Source organism: Sus scrofa, chromosome 14, assembly GCF_000003025.6.
Source record: "Sus scrofa isolate TJ Tabasco breed Duroc chromosome 14, Sscrofa11.1, whole genome shotgun sequence".
Taxonomy (NCBI): Eukaryota; Metazoa; Chordata; class Mammalia; order Artiodactyla; family Suidae; genus Sus; species Sus scrofa.
Genome location: NC_010456.5, coordinates 38,790,153 through 38,808,661, shown reverse-complemented (window position 1 = coordinate 38,808,661; position 18,509 = coordinate 38,790,153). Strand labels below are relative to the sequence as shown.

The following is an 18,509-nucleotide window of genomic DNA, read 5'->3' as shown; positions in this document are numbered from 1 at the left end:
ACCACAGCTCACGGCAACGCCGGATCGTTAACCCACTGAGCAAGGGCAGGGATCGAACCCTCAACCTCATGGTTCCTAGTCGGATTCGTTAACCACTGCGCCACGACGGGAACTCCCACCAGAAGTATTTTGACATCAGCGTGCCCACACCTCCCTTGGGAATAGAGCCCTTTAGTTTCACCTTATAATGAGCCTCTCCGATCTCCTACCGTTTATAACCATTAGGTTTCATCTCAGCGTCTGCTTTAGAGGCGAAAGCAGAACCGACAGGCAAGGGGCACTGAGAGGAGGAGAGTGGGGAAGACCCGCAGGACCTCCCAGGGGGCCTGTGCCTTTAAGGGAAGGGGCGGGACGAGCCCTTGGGGGCGTGGTGTCTGGGCGGGGTTGTTAAGGGGCGTGGCCGGCGCGGGGCTCGCCGGGGCCAAATCAGGGCCGAGCCTCGGAACCAAACTCAGACGCTGCAGCGGGCTGGGAGCTCTGGTCTGCTGCCGCGTCGAGGGCGGAAGGTCGGGCGGCGCCTGCCAGCGCGCTGGGACTGGAAAGGCCTCGAAGCCCGGCGGGGTCGAGGTGCGGAGTTTGCGGGTTCGAGGCCCAGCCCGAGGTAAGCGGAGCTTCCCCGCCCAGCTGGGCGCAGCAGGAAGACCAGGCACCCGAAGTTGAACTCAACGTCCGCGCAGATTGGGAAACGGAGTACATTGACCTTCCCGGGGTCTCGTACCTAGAAAGTGCAGCGGCAAAAGTGATTGAAGCCCGAGTTTCCTGACCTCTGCCTCTTCCTACCAGGTCTGCATATCTTCTGAGCCTCTGAGCACCTGGCCTCGGACAGGCGCACAGGCGGCGCTCCATAAATGCTTCCTCATGAATGAGTATAAGAAATCGGCCGGCCGGTAGAGAGGAGACACGTGCTGATCCTCAAGTTGGGGTACATCTGAGGCGCGAGCCCTTAGCGTTTGCTCCGACGCGCCACCATTTGTCTTCGTTTTACAGATGAGGAATCAGAGGTTCAGAGAAATGAAGTGACCTCTCCAAGGCCGCACAGCTCTTAAGTGGCTGAGACTGAATTGCGGAGCTGGAGTATCTCGCCCCAAGTCTCTGCCAGGTGCAGTTACGGAGAACAACAGGAGGGAGGAGGCTATCAAAGGTGAGTTGAGAGTGCTGGGGCTGGTCCTTCCGCCCCCTTTTTTCCATCCCCACCGCACCCCCGCCGCCAACCTCTTCCTCCCCTCTTCTGCCCCTGCCAGGTGAGCAAAGAATTAAACAAACAAAAAACCCAAAGCAAAATGTTTTCTGGGCTTTGTTTTCCTTGAAGCCAAAACAAAACATGCTCATCTACAACATGTGGAAGAGCCAAAAGGAGGAAATTAGTGTGCCAAGGACTCTTTTTTTCTTTCCTGTTTAATTTCTTTGGAAGAAAAGCAAAGCTGGTTTTTCCCTGGTGCTGAGGGAAAAGACAGAGCTAAAGTTCAGCCCCACTCTGCTGCTAACCCGCTGGGTGACTTTGAGCAATTCACTTCCCCCAGGACCTGATTTCCCCATTAGAGGAGTTATTGGCCTAGGTTTCCTTGGAAACACTACCAGGGGCTCAGGAAGAAGGGCTAGCCAATCTGCATGCTGATTGAGTCAGGCCCATCCAGAATATGGGTTTCTACACTGGCTCTCCTTTGGTGAGGGGAGGAGAAAGGACAGTTTTTCAACTGAAAAAGTTTTCAGGGCCTTCCTGTTGGGTCCTGCAGTCATGGGTTGACACCATTTCTCTCTCTCTCTCTCTTCTACCTTATAGGCCATTGGAGGTGCCAGCTGTTTGAAACGAAAACGCCATAGAAAGGGAAGAAGAGGGTGAGGGCCAGGCCCCTTGGGGCTGATGGCTGGAGGACTGCTGAATCTGTGCTGGGTGCTGAGTGTGCTCCAGGTGCTGCTGATGGTGCAGACAGTGTCTGGAGCCAGGGGCCCATCTACAGGGCCCCGCGGTAGCTCCCAGTTTCCAGCCTCAGGTGTGAACCAGACCCTCCTGGTAGATGTAAGTATCCAGGCAAGACAGTGGCATCAGGTGGGGGGTATATTCAAGTATTTATTGAGCATTTACTATGTACCAGGCACTGAGCTGAACCCTGAGATATGCCAGGGAATATATACTGCAGACAAAAGTCCCTGTCCTCATGGAGTGAAGTCTCCTGGGAGGATGGATAAAGAAGTAAACATATAAATTTCAGTTGGTAAGTTGCTAAGCACTCTGCAAATAATAGAATAACGTGACACTGGGGAGTGGGAGCCATGAGAGAGAGGGATTGTTTCCAGCTATTTCAGATTGGATGATCCCAGATGGCTTCTGTGAGGAAGTGACCTTGAGCCAAGCCCTGAATGGAGAAAGGAAGCCACTTAGATAGACATCAGGGGGAAGAACATTCCAGGCAGACAGAATATAGCCCATGCAAAGTCCCTGAGGCAGGAATAAGCTTAGTGGGTTTCTGAAGCAGGGAGGAAGCCAGAATGGCTGGAACTGGGTGAGTGAGCCGGAGAGTGTTCAGAGTGAGGATGGAGGTGTTCCTGCTCTGGTGAAGTGGGTTAAGAATCCGACAGCAGAGGCTTGGGTCACTGTGGAGGTGTGGGTTTGATCCCCAGCCAGGTGCAGTGGATTAATGGATCTCAAGTGGCCACAGCTGTGGCATGGGTCACAGCTACAGCTCAGATTCAGTCCCTGGTCTGGAAACTCTCATATGCTACAGGTGTGGCCATTTAAAAAAAGAAAATGAGGATGGAGCTATAGTGGAGGTCAGATTACAAAAGATCTTACAGGCTGAGGCTAGGAGGTGGGATCTGTTTTATGACATGAGGGAGCCAATGGAAGGTTTTAAGCAGAGTGTTGTCAAAATCTGATTTATTTCTTCAAGGGATGTCTCTGGCATCTCTGGGGAGAATGGATTGAGAGGGTTGAGGGCAGCAGGGAAGCCAGCAGAAGGCTCCTAAAACTACTGGGTCAGTGATGGTTGTAGGAGAGGAAAGAAGTTGTGGGATTTGGAGCAACATATACTGACAGGTTAGATGGAGGGGCATGGTGGTAGAAGAAAGAGACTCTTGATTTCTGGCCTTAGCCTCAGGGGTGGGGGAGGCGGGGATGGTAGTGCCCAGAGGGAGAAGCAAGAAGGATGCTTGGTGAGAGCAAGAAGGCTTCCTCCCCAGACAGGGAGGGTATTGGCCATTGAGATAGGCTGCAGGGAACTTGCATCATTCAGTTCTGTTGTCTGTAAGGGGAAGAGTGGTCACAGTAGATCCGGAGTGAAAAACTGAAGGCAGGAGACTGCTCGAGATGACCCCCTGTTGGGGGCTGGGGGCTGGAGTTCTTGCCTTATGTTTTCTTTGGTGGGAGAACAAACAAGCAACAAACTCCAGCTGCCCCCCTTTCCCACCTTAAACTGACAGCTAAGAATGTTTAGTCCCCACACCAACTTTATGGGGTTGCAAAGTACTTTTGTGTCTATAGTTGGAGGCAGGCAAACAGGTAATTATGCCCATTTTACAGATGGGAAAGTGATTTGTGGTTACTGTGGTTATAAAATTGACTGCTGCCTCTTGGGGGCCAGAAAACAGGGCTTATCTGTGACTTGTGTCAGATATCCTCTGAGCTGCTGAGCACGCAGGCCGGCACTATGCCTAGCTCATCAAATCCTGCCCCCCAGCTGCCGAGATGAGTACGATGGTCTCTGTGCTATAGATGAGGAACCGGAGGCCTGGGAGGGGAAGTTGGCCATGAGGGAAGCAGCAGAGCCAGCGTATGTGGACTCATGGCTGCCTCATGCGAAATCCAGACCCTTCCGCACTAGTTCACTGCAGCCCAGGACTGACACATGCGGCTGCCCTTCTGGGAAGTCCCGCCAGCCTCTGGCCGCTCACTGTCTGGGGAGCCTGCCGATTGAGAAAGGCCAATCTTCACCTAGGTCCTTTTGAGTAGTCACTGCGTCTCTGCATATTTACTGAGTACCTGTTAGGTGCCAAGAACTGTGCCACATGTGAGGGGGAACTCAGGGAACATATGAACTCGGTTCCTGCATTCTAGTGGGGGACACAGATGAGAAACAAGTCAGCGGGTGAATCCACAGAATTTCACTCGGTGATGAAGAAAGCAAAGCAGGATAGGGATATGGGGGAGGGGGAGGGCAGCCGCCTTTCCTCCAAGGACAGAGGCCTGAAGTTTTGCAAAGATCTGGGGGAACTGCAGGTGCAAAGGCCCTGAGGCAAGAGCATGTCACACACTTCTGGAGGCCAGAGTGGCAGGAACAACGAGCTAGGGGATGAGGGATGAGAGAGGAGACAGGAGAGGTGATGGGGGCCAGATTGCCTGGGGCTGGGGAGCCACTGTGCAAAGTTGGCCTGTCCCTAGAGGGAAGATGGGAACTAGGGTAGGATTTAGAAGCAGGAGGGACATGATGTGATTCGGTTTTCACAAGGGTCCCCCTGACTGTGTATGGGAGCATCAACTTTAGGGGCAGAGGTAGGGAGCAGGCTGGCAAAACCGTCCAAGTGAGACGGTGGTAGCAGCTTTGGGACAGGGTCCAAAATAAGATATGGGGAGGAAGTCTTAAGACAGGGTTCTGCCGGGCTACCCAGTGCCCCATGCCCTTAGCCCAGGCTAGCCCACGTGTGGCCTCATAGGGCCCAGGGACAGGTTTGGCTTCAGACCACCAGGGCCCAGTGGTTCTAGGACACTCCTTTTGGACAAGAGAAGGGTCTGGGAAAAAACATCCATTTAGATCTGACAGGCTGAACATTTAGGCCTGACTCTTGAGGACCTGATGGAGCCAAGTTAACAGGTGCAGGGCGCCCTTTATCTTTAGGTTCAGTTCTCTCCTCTGGAAAAATGAATGATCAAAGCTCATTGTACTGAGTGCTAACTATGTACCAGGCACAGTTCTACGCACACAGATGTGCATTTCATCCTTCATTTCAGGACCTGGCAAACTTCAGCATGCAGATCAAACCAGGTCCATTGCTGCGTTTTGTACAGCCTAGGAGCTGAGAATGGTTTTTATACTCGCAAATGGTTGAAAAAATTTCTTGAAAGAATGCTGTTTCATGACACATGAAAACTGTGTGAAGTTTAAGCTTTCGTATCCATGAGTCCAGTTTTATTGAAATGTCATGACTGTTTATTTATTATTATGGGTGATGCTTTCCACATGACAAAGTGGAGTTGGATGTTTTCAGTAGAGACCCTCTGGCCCCAGAGGGGAAAATATTTAGCCCTTTACAGAAAGGTTGCTGATTCCTACCTCATTTTATAAAGGAGGGAACTGGCACACAGAGAAGTTAAGTGAGTTGTGCAGAGTCACACAGCTATGAGTGGGGGAGCAGGAATTGAACCTAGGCTGCATGGTTCCAGAGCTCTGTCCGCATAAGCACTGCGCCACCCAGCCTTGCTGAGCTGTTGTCACAAGGCCGAGGGGCCTTTGGGAAATGCCTGGGTTCATTTTCTGCTCCTGGGTTGGTGTCCTGGTGGGAGACCTGTGACTTTCCATTCCTTTGACAGCTTGCCCTGCTGGGCTCCAGCTGCAGGACTGGGAGAACAGGAGGAGGTGTGGCTGCAGTAAGTAGGAGAGACGGGTCATGGCCCCTGGTCTCGTTAGGGCACTGATTGAACAAGGTTAAGAATATGAGAGAAATCTTTGAAAGTGTTATAATGTCTCCAGTCAACTGACTCAAGAAGAATATATTTATTTCCTATGGCCGTTGTAACAAATGACTACAAACAAGTGCACATTTGTTATTTTATTATATTATTTTATTTTATTTTTTTGTCTTTTTGCTTTTTCTTTAGCCACTCCCACGGCATATGGAGGTCCCCAGGCTTGGGGTCGAATTGGAGTTGTAGCCACCGGCCTATGCCACAGCCACAGCAACGTGGGATCCGAGCTGCGTCTGCAACCTACACCGCAGCTCACGGCAACACCGAATCCTTAACCCGCTGAGTGGGGCCAGGGATCGAACCTGCAACCTCATGCATGGTTCCTAGGTGGATTCGTTAACCACTGAGCCAGGATAGGAACTCCACATTTGTTATTTTAAAGTTCTGGAGTTCAAAAGCTGAAAATGGGATTCACTGGACTAAAAGCAAGGTGTTGGCAAGACTGTTCTTCTGGAGGTTCCATGGCAGGATCCATTCCTTTGCCTTTTATAGCTTCTTGAAGCTTCCTGCTTTCCTTCCTGGGCTTGTGGCCCCTTCTTCCATCTTTGAGGCCACCACCTAGCATCTCTCTCTCTCTTTCTCTCTGACCTCTGCTTCCATCACATGTCTGTGACTCTGACTCTCCCGCCTCCCTCTTAGGAAAACCCTTGTGATGGGGGTTCCTGTCATGGCGCAGCAGAAATGAGTCTGACTGGGAGCTGTGAGGTTTCGGGTTCGATCCTTGTCCTCACTCAGTGGGTTGAGGATCTGGCATTGCTGTGGCTGTGGTATAAGCCGGCAGCTGTAGTTGCGATATGACCCCTAGCCTGGGAACCTCCATATGCCACGGGTGCAGCCCTAAAAAAGAAAAAAAAGAAAGAAAGGAAAACCCTTGTGATGACATTGAAAACCCTCTTCCAGAAAATTCAGGACAAATCACCTCCCATCTCAAGATCCTCCATTTAATCTCGTCTGCAAAGTCCCTTTTGCCACATAAGGTCACATCGTCACAGGCTCTGGGGATTAGGACCTGGACTTCTTTAGGACCATTATTCAGCAGGGAGGATGAACCAGAAACTTGTGACCTCACACGTTCCCTCCCATCCCCTCAACCCCCGGGTCCTGCCTGTGCACCTGTGCAAGAGGTGCTTTTGGCTACAAGTGACAACATTTGGAGAGGGTGGCTAGGTAATAAAAACCCGAGCCTTTCTTGATGGGCTCCAAATAGCAAAACAGACACGATTTAAAATTCTTGCCTCGATATGGTAGTTGTTTAATTTTTTGCCTTCTTAATGGAGCCAGCATGGATTTTGATTGTCTGCATTTTTTAAATTGATTTACAGTGTTGTGCCAATTTCTGCTGTACAGCAGCATGACCCAGTCACACACACACACATATCTTTTTCTCATATTATCTTCCATCATGGTCCATCCCAGGAGACTGGATAGAGTTCCCTGTGCTGTACAGCAGGATCTCATTGCTTATCCATTTTAAATGGAATAGTTTGCATCTACTAACCCCAAACTCCCAGTCCATCCCACTCTTTCCCTCCTCCCCCTTGGCAACCCCAAGTCTGTTCTCTATGTCTGTGTGTCTGTTTCTGTTTTGTGCATAGGTTCACTGTGCATTCAGATATTCAGTAATAAAGGGGAGGCGGAGAAGCACTTTAACAAACCACATGTGGCACCAAGATGCCAGTGACCAGAGTGGGTTTGATGAAGACTGTTCTGCGGGTGAGGAAAGCAAGGCCCAGACACCTTGAGCGGCTTTACCAAGGTCACCCTGGGTCTCAGACCCAGGCTTGCTTTTCCACTGCCCCCATCTTCCACATCAGTCTCACCGGTACAGGACTGAAAACTGACAGCCCCTGGGCCTGTCTAGCTGCTATGGTTTTGGTTTTGGTTTCTTTTTTTTTTTTCGGTCCGGTCAGGAGAGGGGTTGTCTTTCGCGTTACAACTTGGAGGCCTTTCAGCGGGGCATGTACCCTCCAGCACATCACCATTCCCAACATTTATATCATCTGCCTGCTCCCAAGGCTTTGAGTTTGCAACCCTTTCCTCTCTAGCCTGATCCTTGAAACTTGCCCCCAAAGGGGAAGATATTTGGCCCTCTCTGGGTTTCTGGGGTATCCTTAGGGACTCAGGGAAGAGGATGAGAAGGGAGTGAGACGAGGCTGAGAACTCACCCACCCCCGACTCAGAGCAATGCGGCTTTAACTCTCCCAGCCCTGGGCAGAGCTGGTTCATGTCCCGATGGGCCTCGAGGGAGGGCATGGCCAGCTTGGGGTGTGGGGGCAGGAGGTGGGGAAGAAGGCAGGAGGAGGAGGCTGCCCCTGCCCATTTGGGCTGTTTCCCCAGGAGCTTCAGCTGGTAACTTTCAGGCAGAGATGAGTTTGGAACCAACTTGTGGTGCTGGGCTGTGTGCCTTGGGACAAGTCACCTTGCTTCTCTATGCCTCAGTTTTCTCATCTGAAGTGGAGACAGTTGTACCAACTTCCTGGTCTATTATGAAGACTGAGTGAGCTGGGGTCTAGCACAGTGTGGGGCAAAACAATTATGAGGCCCTATTGTGTGCAATATGTTGGTGGGAGAGGCAGACATTAAACAAGTCTGTGATCCCACAAATAACTGGGAATTTCAAAACATGAGAAGTACTTTGAATAAGAAAACCTGGGGTGAGGAGAGTTTATAACTGGGAAATCTGCCCTAAGCTAGGAGTGGTCAGGGAAGGCTTCCTGGAAGAAGTGTCTAAGAATTGGTGGATGAATGAGTGGTGTTTTGCTGAGGTGTACCAGGCCAAAGGAACAGCTTGGAATAGATACGGTGGATTCAGTGTGTGTCTATAGAGACCCAGCAAGCAAGGGATTGGGGGATGGCCTGGGGACTCATCAGGAGCCAGAAATCTCACCTCCAGTTTGGCGTTGGTGGAAGTTCAAAGTGAGTTCATGGAGGGGGTTCAACTATGATTTGACAAAGCTTTTTTTTTTTTTTTTCAATTATAGTAAAATATATGTAACCTAAGATTCACCATCTTAATCATTTTTAAGTCTACAGTTTGGTGGCATTAAGTATATTCACACTGTGCAACCATCATCACCATCCCCCTCCAGAATTTTCTCATCTTCCAAAGCTGAAACTCCACATCTGCTAAACAACAGCCCCCCATTTCCCCTCCCCCCAGCCCCTGGCACCCACCATTCTGATTTCTGTCTCTCTGAGCTTGACTCTTCCAGGCACCTCATCTCAGTAGAATTATGCACAATTTGTCTTTTTGTGACTGGCTTATTTCACTGAGGTATGTTCTCAAGGTTCTATTTGCTTCTATGTGGGAGCAAATGTCAGAATTTTCTGCCCTTTTAAGGCTGCATAGTATTCCATTATCTGAATATGTTGCATTTTGTTTATCCATTGATGGATACTTGCGTTGCTTCTAAACCTTTTGGCTCTTGCGAATAGCGCTATGAACATGGGTTTGCAAATATCTCTTTTGAGACCTAACTTTCAGTTTTGTTTTGGTTTGTTTTTTGCTTTTCAGGGCCGAACCCTTGGCATATGGAAGTTCCCAGGCTAGGGATTGAATCAGGGTTTCAGCTGCTGGCCTACGCCACAGCCACAGCAATGTGGGATCCAAGCTGCCTCTGTGACCTGCACCACAGCTCACGGCAATGCTGGATCCAAAACTTGCTAAGCAAGGCCAGGGACCGAACCTGCATCCTCATGGATACTAGTCAGATTCTAAATCTGCTGAGCCACAGCAGGAACTCCCTCAGTTCTTTTTGACATATAGCCAGAAGCAGATTTTATGATAATTGTGGTTTTTTCCCCCCAGTTTTTTTTTTTTTTTTTTTTTTTTTTTTTTAGGGCTGTATGTGCAGCATATGGAGGTTCCCAGGCTAGGGGTCAAATTGGAGCTACAGCTGATGGCCTATGCCACAGCCACAGCAACTCGGGCATCAAGCCGAGTCTGCAACCTACACCACAGCTCACGGGAACGCTGGATCCTTAACCCACTGAGACAGGCCAGGGACCAAACCCACAATCTCAAGGTTAATAGACGGGTTCGTTTCTACTGTGCCACAATGGCAACTCCTCCCCCCGGTTTTACTGAGATACAATTGACCTACAGCATTGTAAAAGTTTAACATACACATTGTAATGATTTGACTTACATATATTATGAAATGATGATGATAAATTTAGTTAATTTCCATCATCTTGGATTTCCTGTTGTGGCTCAGTGGATTAAGTCTGGTTCCAACCAAAGTGGTGGGAAATCTCCCCTGTTGTTAAATTGCAGGTTCCAGGAGTTCCCATCATGGCTCAGCGGACACAGTGTCTGTGAGGACGTGGGTTGGATCCCTAGCCTTGCTCGGTGGGGTAAGGACCTAGTGTTGCCACAGCTGCAGCTTAGGTTGCAGACTGGCTCAGATCTGGCATTTCTTTTTATTTTATTTTTTTGTCTTTTTTTGCTATTTCTTGGGCCGTGCCCGCGGCGTATGGAGGTTCCCAAGCTAGGGGTCGAATCGGAGCTGTAGTCACCGGCCTACGCCAGAGCCACAGCAACACGGGATCTGAGCCATGTCTGTGACCCACACCACAGATCACGGCAACGCCAGATCGTTAACCCATTGAGCAAGGGCAGGGACCGAACCCTCAACCTCATGGTTCCTAGTCGGATTCATTAACCACTGCGCCACGACGGGAACTCCAGATCTGGCATTTCCGTGGCTATGGTGTTGGCCAGCAGCTGCAGCTCTGATTCATCGCTTAGCCTGAGAACTTCCGTATGCCAAGGGTGTGGCAGTAAAAACAAAACAAACAAATCTGTTTTATATAGATACAAAAGAAAAAAAGGGTTTTTCCTTATGATGAGAGCTCTTAGGATTTACTCTCAGAACAACTCTCATCTAACAGTGTTAACTAGAGTCATGACCTTAAAATTACAGCCCCTGCCCTGGGTTATTGCATTTTTAATTCTAGGGGGGGAACTGCCCTGCTGTTTTCCACAGCAGCTGCCCCATTTTTAATTCCCAACAGTTGCACAAGGGATCCAGTTTCTCCCCATCCTTGATAACACTTGTTATTTTCTGGTCTGGTTTGTTTGGTTTCTGTAGTGGCCGTCCTAATGAGTGTGAGATGCTGCAGACAAGCTTTTGATCAAAAAGTTTGAGGAGTTCCTGTCCTGGCATAGTGGTTAACGAATCTGACTAGGAACCATGAGGTTGTGGGTTCGATCCCTGCCCTTGCTCAGTGGGTTAAGGATCCGGCATTGCCATGAGCTGTGGTGTAGGTTGCAGACGTGGCTCAGATCCCGCGTTGCTGTGGCCCTGGCGTAGACTGGCGGCTACAGCTCTGATTAGACCCCTAGCCTGGGAACCGCCATATGCCGTGGGAGCGGCCAAGAAATGGCAAAAAGACAAAAAAAAAAAAAGTTTGAGAAGGGAACGTCGAGGCTTCACCTAAACAAATGCATAGCCTGGCAAAGAACTACTATCCATTATATAAAGAGCTTCTGTAAGTCAATGAGAAGAAGCAAACATTCTTTTTTTTTGGTTATTATTAAAGTATAATTGATTTATAATCAACTTGCTTTATAGTAAAGTGACCCAGTCACTCATACACACACCCCACCTTTTTTTTTTTTCTTCCATTTCCATCAGGTTTTCACCCAAGAGACTGGATACAGTTCCCTGTGCTGTGCAGCAGGGTCCCATCCCCGATCTGTTCTAAATGTAGCAGCCTGTGTAGAAGCAAACATTCTAACTGAAAGAACTGGCAGTTTAAAGAAGGAATAAAAAATGGCCACGAATACATGAAAAAGGGTACTTTACATGTCCCCTGGAACTTGCTTTTATTTATTTATTTATTTATTTATTTATTTATTATTATTTTTTCCTTTTAGGGCTGCACCCATGGCATATGGAAGTTCCCAGGCTAGGGGTCCAATCGTACCTGCAGCTGCCGGCCTACACCACAGCCACAGCCACGCCAGATCCGAGCCGCATCTGCAACCTAAGCTGCAGCTTGTGGCAACACCAGCTCCTTAACCCACTGAGTGAGGCCAGGGATTGAACCCGCCTCCTCACAGACACTGTGTCGGGTTCTTAACCCACTCAGCCACGACGGGAACTCCCGGTACCTGGAATTTTAACAGCAGGGGAGATTCCCACCATGTTGGTTAGAACCAGACTTACCGCAGCCAGTGGGGGCACAGGTGAAAGCTTGCTCTTTGCAGTTGCTGGGGGGGGGTGTGTGCATAGGGAGAGCTTTGGGGTGGGTATTTTGGCAAAATCCATCAAATGTTCAAGTTATTCTCCCTCTGCAGCAGACACTAGCAGGACCCTGCTTATATCCTTTGGACCCTACCATTTTGGTGGGCTTCTGTTGACTTGCAGTTGCCAGTGTCTCTCCCCCCCCCCAAAAACCTCCCATTAGCATGGTAGACCAGAAGTACCTGGCAGTGCTCACTTGATGACTGTTAGGAGGTGGGTGTATCCATACCCCAGCTCCCTTGCCCTGGGATTACCAGCCGAGGGTGGGAACTGTCTCAAACCAGCCTTTGCAGGTGGCTTTCCCATCCCTGTCCCACTTCACCCTCTTAGAACTTGTGTCCCACACTCCTTCCCAGTATGCTGCTGACTTAGAAAGCCTTGACCCTGGGTCGCTGCTGGAGGAGCTCAGACTGGGATACTCTGACTCGGCACTTTCGCTTCTAGAATTCTCGCCGACCAAATATTCTCACATGTACTCAGTCACGTGCAAGGAAGTGATGATCAGCAATATTGAAAAAGTAGACACACCCGACTGCCCGTCAGTGAGGAAATGTTACCTCTAGTCTGTATCATCCATGGTATGAAATTCTAAGACTTTACAGTGAGGCAGGAGGTGGGGGGCGGGTGGTGGTGATGGTTAAGGAAGGGGTTCCAGAGCCTCAAACTGCCTGAGTTCCAGTCCTGTCTCTACCACCAGTGGACTCAGATATTGCCTGAGTCTCCTTATCTCTATAATAAGCATGATAATAGTACCTTCCTTGTAAGATCATTGTGCAGATTGAGATACATTTTAAGCTCTTAGCACTGTACCTGACATACAGAAATCACTCAGAATGTTTTGCCTATATCATCCTCTTCATTATTATATGTGTCAGTATATTAACATATGGCTCCCATGTAAAGTGGTACAAGTTAAGTTGCAGAAACAAGAGCTTTGGGACAGACCCATTTCTATAAAATAAAACAAACTAATAGGATGTATATATAAATGTCATTAAGCTGAGAAATGCCTGTAAGGTCTGCTTCAAACTGATCATGCATGGTAGCACCTCTGGAGAGAGGTGAGATTATGGAGGGCAGGGATGAGAAGAGGGAATTTCCAGATCTTTATATTTTTTTTTTTTCTTTTTTTTAATGGCCAGGAATTGAATCCGAGCTGCCACTGTGGCAGTGCTGGATCGTTAACCTACTGTGCTGAGGTGGGATCGAACCCTCACTTCTGCAGTGATCTAAGCTACTGCAGTCAGGTTCTTAACCCATAGTGCCACAGTGGGAATGCCTATATTGTTTGTTTTTGTTTTGTTTTGTTGAGGTTTTTTTTATTTTGGGGCCACATCCATAACATGCAGAAGTTCCTGGGCCGGGATCATATCCATGCCACAGCAGTAAAAACACCAGATCCTTTACCCACTGAGTCACCAGGGAACTCTATCTTTTGGTTTTGTTTTAAATGTATGTATTCATGAATTACTTGTGTTAATTTCAAACACAAGGTGTTTTTTGTTTGTTTGTTTTTTGTCTTTTTAGGGTCGTACCCGCGGCATATGGAGGTTCCAGGCTAGGGGTCTAATCGGAGCTACACCTGCTGGCCTACACCACAGCCACAGCGATGCAGGATCTGAGCCGAGTCTGTGACCTATACCACAGCTCACAGCAACACCAGATCCTTAACCCACTGAGCAAGGCCAGGAATCAAACCTGTGTCCTCATGGATGCTAGTCAGATTCATTGACTACTGAGCCACTATGGGAGAGCCTCAAACACAAGCTTATTTTTAAAAATTAGTGTGCAGCTGGCACCTGGCGCGTCTGGGAGGCTCAGAGACCAGGCCAAGGAGGTTATCACCAGCTGCTTAGATGGGGCTGGTCCAGCCATCTACAGCATGTTGGCCCCTCATATCCCCTTCCTTTCCCACAGTGTCGAGAAGTGTGTGGCCTGAATGCCTCTGACCGCTGTGACTTCGTCCGGACCAACCCTGACTGCCGCAGCGACGGGGGCTACCTGGACTACCTCGAAGGCATCTTCTGCCACTTCCCACCCAACCTCCTCCCTCTGGCCATCACCCTCTACGTGAGGCCCCACCCTAGGAGCTGGTGAGAGGGGCCGGGGCCCCGGCTGGGCTTAATACTCTTCCCTCTTCGGCCCCCCACCCAGGCTCTCTGGCTGCTCTACCTGTTTCTGATTCTGGGAGTCACCGCGGCGAAGTTGTGAGTTTGGCCGAGGGCTCACGTCCAGCTTATAGATGGGAACGTGGAGCCCCCGGAGGTTGACGTGGGCATGACTTGGGTTCGGGGGAGGGATGGGGGCAGGAGCCACTCATTATGGAAACATTCACTGTTGGCCTTTTCTCCGTAGTTTCTGCCCTAACTTGTCAGCCATTTCTACCACACTCAAGCTTTCCCACAATGTGGCAGTATCCTTTTGTCAGGTCATGCACCTTGGAAGGAGGGAGGGCGGCAGTTGGGGCAGGCGGCTGGGAGACAGGGTGGCAGCTCATGGCCAGGAGAGGCCTGGGTGGGCAGGGTCCCTGCACTGAGGCCCCTTGACTCACTGTCCCCATGGTGTCACCTTCCTGGCATTTGGGAATGGTGCCCCGGATATCTTCAGCGCCCTGGTGGCCTTCTCAGATCCTCGCACGGCCAGCCTGGCCTTGGGGGCACTGTTTGGTATGAGCGACCCCGTTGCGTGGTGGGGGGGTGGGGGGTGTGGGCGGCAGGAGGGGGCACAGGGTGGACCAAGCTCGGTGTCCTCTCCTCCAGGCGCAGGCGTGCTGGTCACCACCGTCGTGGCAGGTGGCATCGCCATCCTGCGCCCCTTCATGGTGGCCTCTAGGCCCTTCCTCAGAGACATCATTTTCTACATGGTGGCCGTGTTTCTGGTCTTCACCGCACTCTACCTCGGCAGGGTCACGCTGGCGTGGGCCCTGGGTGAGCAGCCACAGGGTGGGGGCTGATGCGGGGGAGGCACAGGGGGACACGAGGGAGTGGTCAGCAGGGCTCAGGGTCACCTTTGGTTCCAAGAGATGGAAATCCTACTCAAGCAGGCTTGAGCCAAAATAGGGACTCGTTCAGATAACTAAAGGGGACAGGACTGAGTTGGGGGATGTTCCACATTTTTACAATTTTATCTTATTTTATTTTTTCATTAAAGTATAGTTGATTTACAACGTCATGCCAATTTCTGCTGTACAGCAAAGTGACCCAGTCATGCATCTATATATGCACATATGTATACATACATCTTTTTTCTCATACTATCTTCCATCATGTTCTATCCCAAGAGACTAGATATAATTCCCTGTGCTGAAGAGTAGGATACAATTTTGAATGGTAACAAGCAGTGTAGCCAGGATGCTGACTGACCATCAGGGTCCTGGCAGCATATCCGTTCCACGCAGATGGTTCAAATGACGTGGATGGAGGGACAATTTACAGAGAGTTAAGAAAACCAACAAAGGATGCTGAGATGCAGAGACATCAGGGATCAGCTTCAGTGGGGGCCCCTGTAGAGGCAGAGGATGGTGTGACTAGAGCCTGGGGAGGCCTGGAGGCCCAGATCCGGGGCCACCCAATGTGAGCAAGAGTTACGGAGGGTCACAGGCCCTGCCAGGGACAGAGCACCACAGCAGGGAAGGAGCAGGGAAGAAGTGCCCCAGACCCTCTCCTGCCACCTTTTGATGTGCTGTCGGGGCTCAGCGGGCTGGCCCAGTGTAGCCCAGGTTCAGGGGGTGCAGTCTGCAGGGCTCAGCCTCCCAGGACACAGAGCAGGACTGTGACCCTTAGCACTTGAATTGGGTCCTGGGGGCCGGTGTTACCCCTTAGTGGCAGACTGGTCCAAGGGAGACAGGGTGGAGTTGGTAGAAAGGGAGAGATGGGCCAAGGGAAGGGGTCGGGGCTCCAGGAAATGGCCAGCCACCTCCTGGTGCTGGACTGGGCTTACCCAGACAGCCGCCACCACCAGGCGCCAGCAACAGAACTGGCCGCCCTCTTCTCTGGGTCCTGCAGCCAGGATGCCCCTTGGTGACAGCCTGTGCCCTTTTTACAGGTTACCTAGGCCTCTATGTGTTCTATGTGGTCACAGTGGTTCTCTGCACCTGGATCTACCAGTGGCAGCGGAGGAGATCCCTGGTCTGCTCCGTGCCGGACACCCCAGGTAAGGTCTGAATGGAGCCCCCGAGGGAGGACCAGCGGGCCTGATACCCTCTGTGCCCTTCACCACTGCTTTGTGTCTCCTGGGCCTTGGCCAGGGCCCAGCTCCTCTTCCTGCTCTCTCTGCTCCTTCTGCCAAGGCCCCACCTCCGTGCTTTTTCTTGTGCTCATGAAGCCGCCTCATCACCTGCTCATCCAAGTTCACTAGTGCTTCATGCTGTTGCTGCAGCAAACCTCCCTAAGAGCTATCACCCCTCACGCCCAGGAATACATCTCCTATCATCGGAGTAAAATTCAGACGCTTTCATTACATGCAAATACACGCACACACGTATCCACAAACACACATTCACATGCATATTCACAATACATATCCACGACTCACACACACGCAAATACTAAATTGCACATGTGTACAACACATATATGCCACACACGTACACAAACACATAATGCATAAGACATATTCAGGAATTCCCGTCGTGGCGCAGTGGTTAACGAATCCGACTAGGAACCATGAGGTTGCGGGTTCGGTCCCTGCCCTTGCTCAGTGGGTTAACGATCCGGCGTTGCCGTGAGCTGTGGTGTAGGTTGCAGACGCGGCTCGGATCCCGCGTTGCTGTGGCTCTGGCGTAGGCCGGTGGCTACAGCTCCAATTCGACCCCTAGCCTGGGAACCTCCATATGCTGCGGGAGCGGCCCAAGAAATAGCAACAACAACAACAATAACAATAACAACAACAACAACAACAAAAAAAAGACATATTCAAATACGTGTACCACACATGCAAATACATGCACACATTAGTACAAAAGGCATACACAGAGCCATACACAAATGTATATACTACACAAATATACATCCACAAATGTGTATACACATTTACAAATATATCTATACAACACACACACAAATACCTGCATGTGCACAAATACGTATACACATATTCCACACACATACACAAATTCATATATGAACACGCACACACATATACAAGGACAACACACATACACAAATATATACACAGCACTATACACACAAAACACACATATACAAAATATATACACCCAAGGAGTTCCCATTGTGGCTCAGCAGTAACGAACCCAACTAGTATCCATGAGGAGATGGGTTCGATCCCTGGCCTCGCTCAGTGGGTTAAGGATCCAGCATTGCCGTGAGCTGTGGTGTAGGCCACAGATGGCTTGGATCCCGCATTGCTGTGGCTTTGGTGTAGGCTGGCGGCTGACCCCTAGCCTGGGAACCTCCATATGCTGTGAGTGCAGCTTCCCCCCCCCCAATAAATACATACACACATATCATTTATCGAGTGCTCACTACCTGCTAGGCACATGTATCATTTTATTTATTCTTGTCAGCAAGACTATCAGGTAGGGCCCATTATAGGGAAGCAGACTCAGGGAGGTCAAATCTTTCCCAAGCCATAGGTGCTGGAGAGGGGCAGAGCCAGGACTTGACCCCTGTTCCCCAGACCCCCTACCCACAGTGCCAGAGGCCCCATCTAGGAGCCTGCAGACCACCTCTTCGTACAGAAGTATTGTTTTTTGTGGTGGGACCAATGTGTTCTTTAAAAAAAAAAAAATTAGGCCACAATTCAAAGTGAAAAGATTTGATATAAAAAGCCCACGTTTTGGCATCTCTTGAAACACCTGAAATGATCTGGTCCCACATCCCTGCCTGGCACAGTGACTAGAGCTGAATGGGGCTTCCCCCTTAGAGGAAGGCGTTGTTTTCCAGTTTGCCCCAGTCTCTTCCACTCTCTGTTGTCACCCCACACATGGAGAGGTCAGATGATTGCAGACCTGATTATGTTGGAAAACCGTAATTCTCCACGCATCCTATTTCACTTGTTCCCGTGATGTGCTTGGCCCTTACTGGCCTAGGAGCCCGTAAAGCTTGCATTTGATCTGTTTTCATTTGTCCTGGTCCTTGGCTTTCTTCTCCAGACTCGTTTCATACCCCAAACTCAGTGCCCCGGCTATGCAGGGCCACCCTGTGTCTGTGAACATGTCACACTCTCCCTGGCTTTCTCTGGGCCTTTGTGTGTGCTGTCCCCTCTCCCTGGTGTGCCTTTCTTCTGACTTAAGAGCTCAGCCTGGAGGGAGCTGTGCAGAGGTCCCCCCGTGTCCCTTTTGGGTTTGCACAACCTTTGGACTCACCGTGGTACAATTTTTCTCTTTCCATTCTGTTATTAATTTGCTTATATTTCTGTGTACTGAACTGTGAATTTCCAGAGGGCAGAACAGTGTCTCCTTTCCTCTCATATCTCTGGGACCCTGACGCAGGTGCTAGTGACTCCTCCTACAGGGAGTCTGCCATGATTTTTCCTCTCTTCCCCTCTTTATCAACTGAGGCTTCAGAATTCAGCACATATTACCTTGAGCTGTCTTTTTAAACTCATCATATCCCAGCAGG

At 50.1% G+C, this 18,509-nt stretch overlaps 1 protein-coding gene across 4 annotated transcripts in view; it reads left to right on the top strand.

The window, feature by feature from the left end:
* The window catches only part of SLC8B1 (solute carrier family 8 member B1), a 34,866-nt gene continuing 16,757 nt past the window's right edge, over window positions 401–18,509 (top strand). The window contains exons 1-9 of one of the 4 annotated variants that reach the window (XM_021073269.1): window positions 401–601; window positions 988–1,141; window positions 1,781–2,017; window positions 13,846–13,998; window positions 14,083–14,135; window positions 14,284–14,341; window positions 14,489–14,594; window positions 14,688–14,855; window positions 15,973–16,080. In XM_021073269.1, coding sequence (XP_020928928.1) covers window positions 1,862–2,017; window positions 13,846–13,998; window positions 14,083–14,135; window positions 14,284–14,341; window positions 14,489–14,594; window positions 14,688–14,855; window positions 15,973–16,080 — 802 coding nt within the window. In that variant the 5' untranslated portion in view covers window positions 401–601; window positions 988–1,141; window positions 1,781–1,861. The other 3 variants (XM_021073271.1, XM_021073270.1, XM_021073273.1) reach the window with 3 other exon arrangements.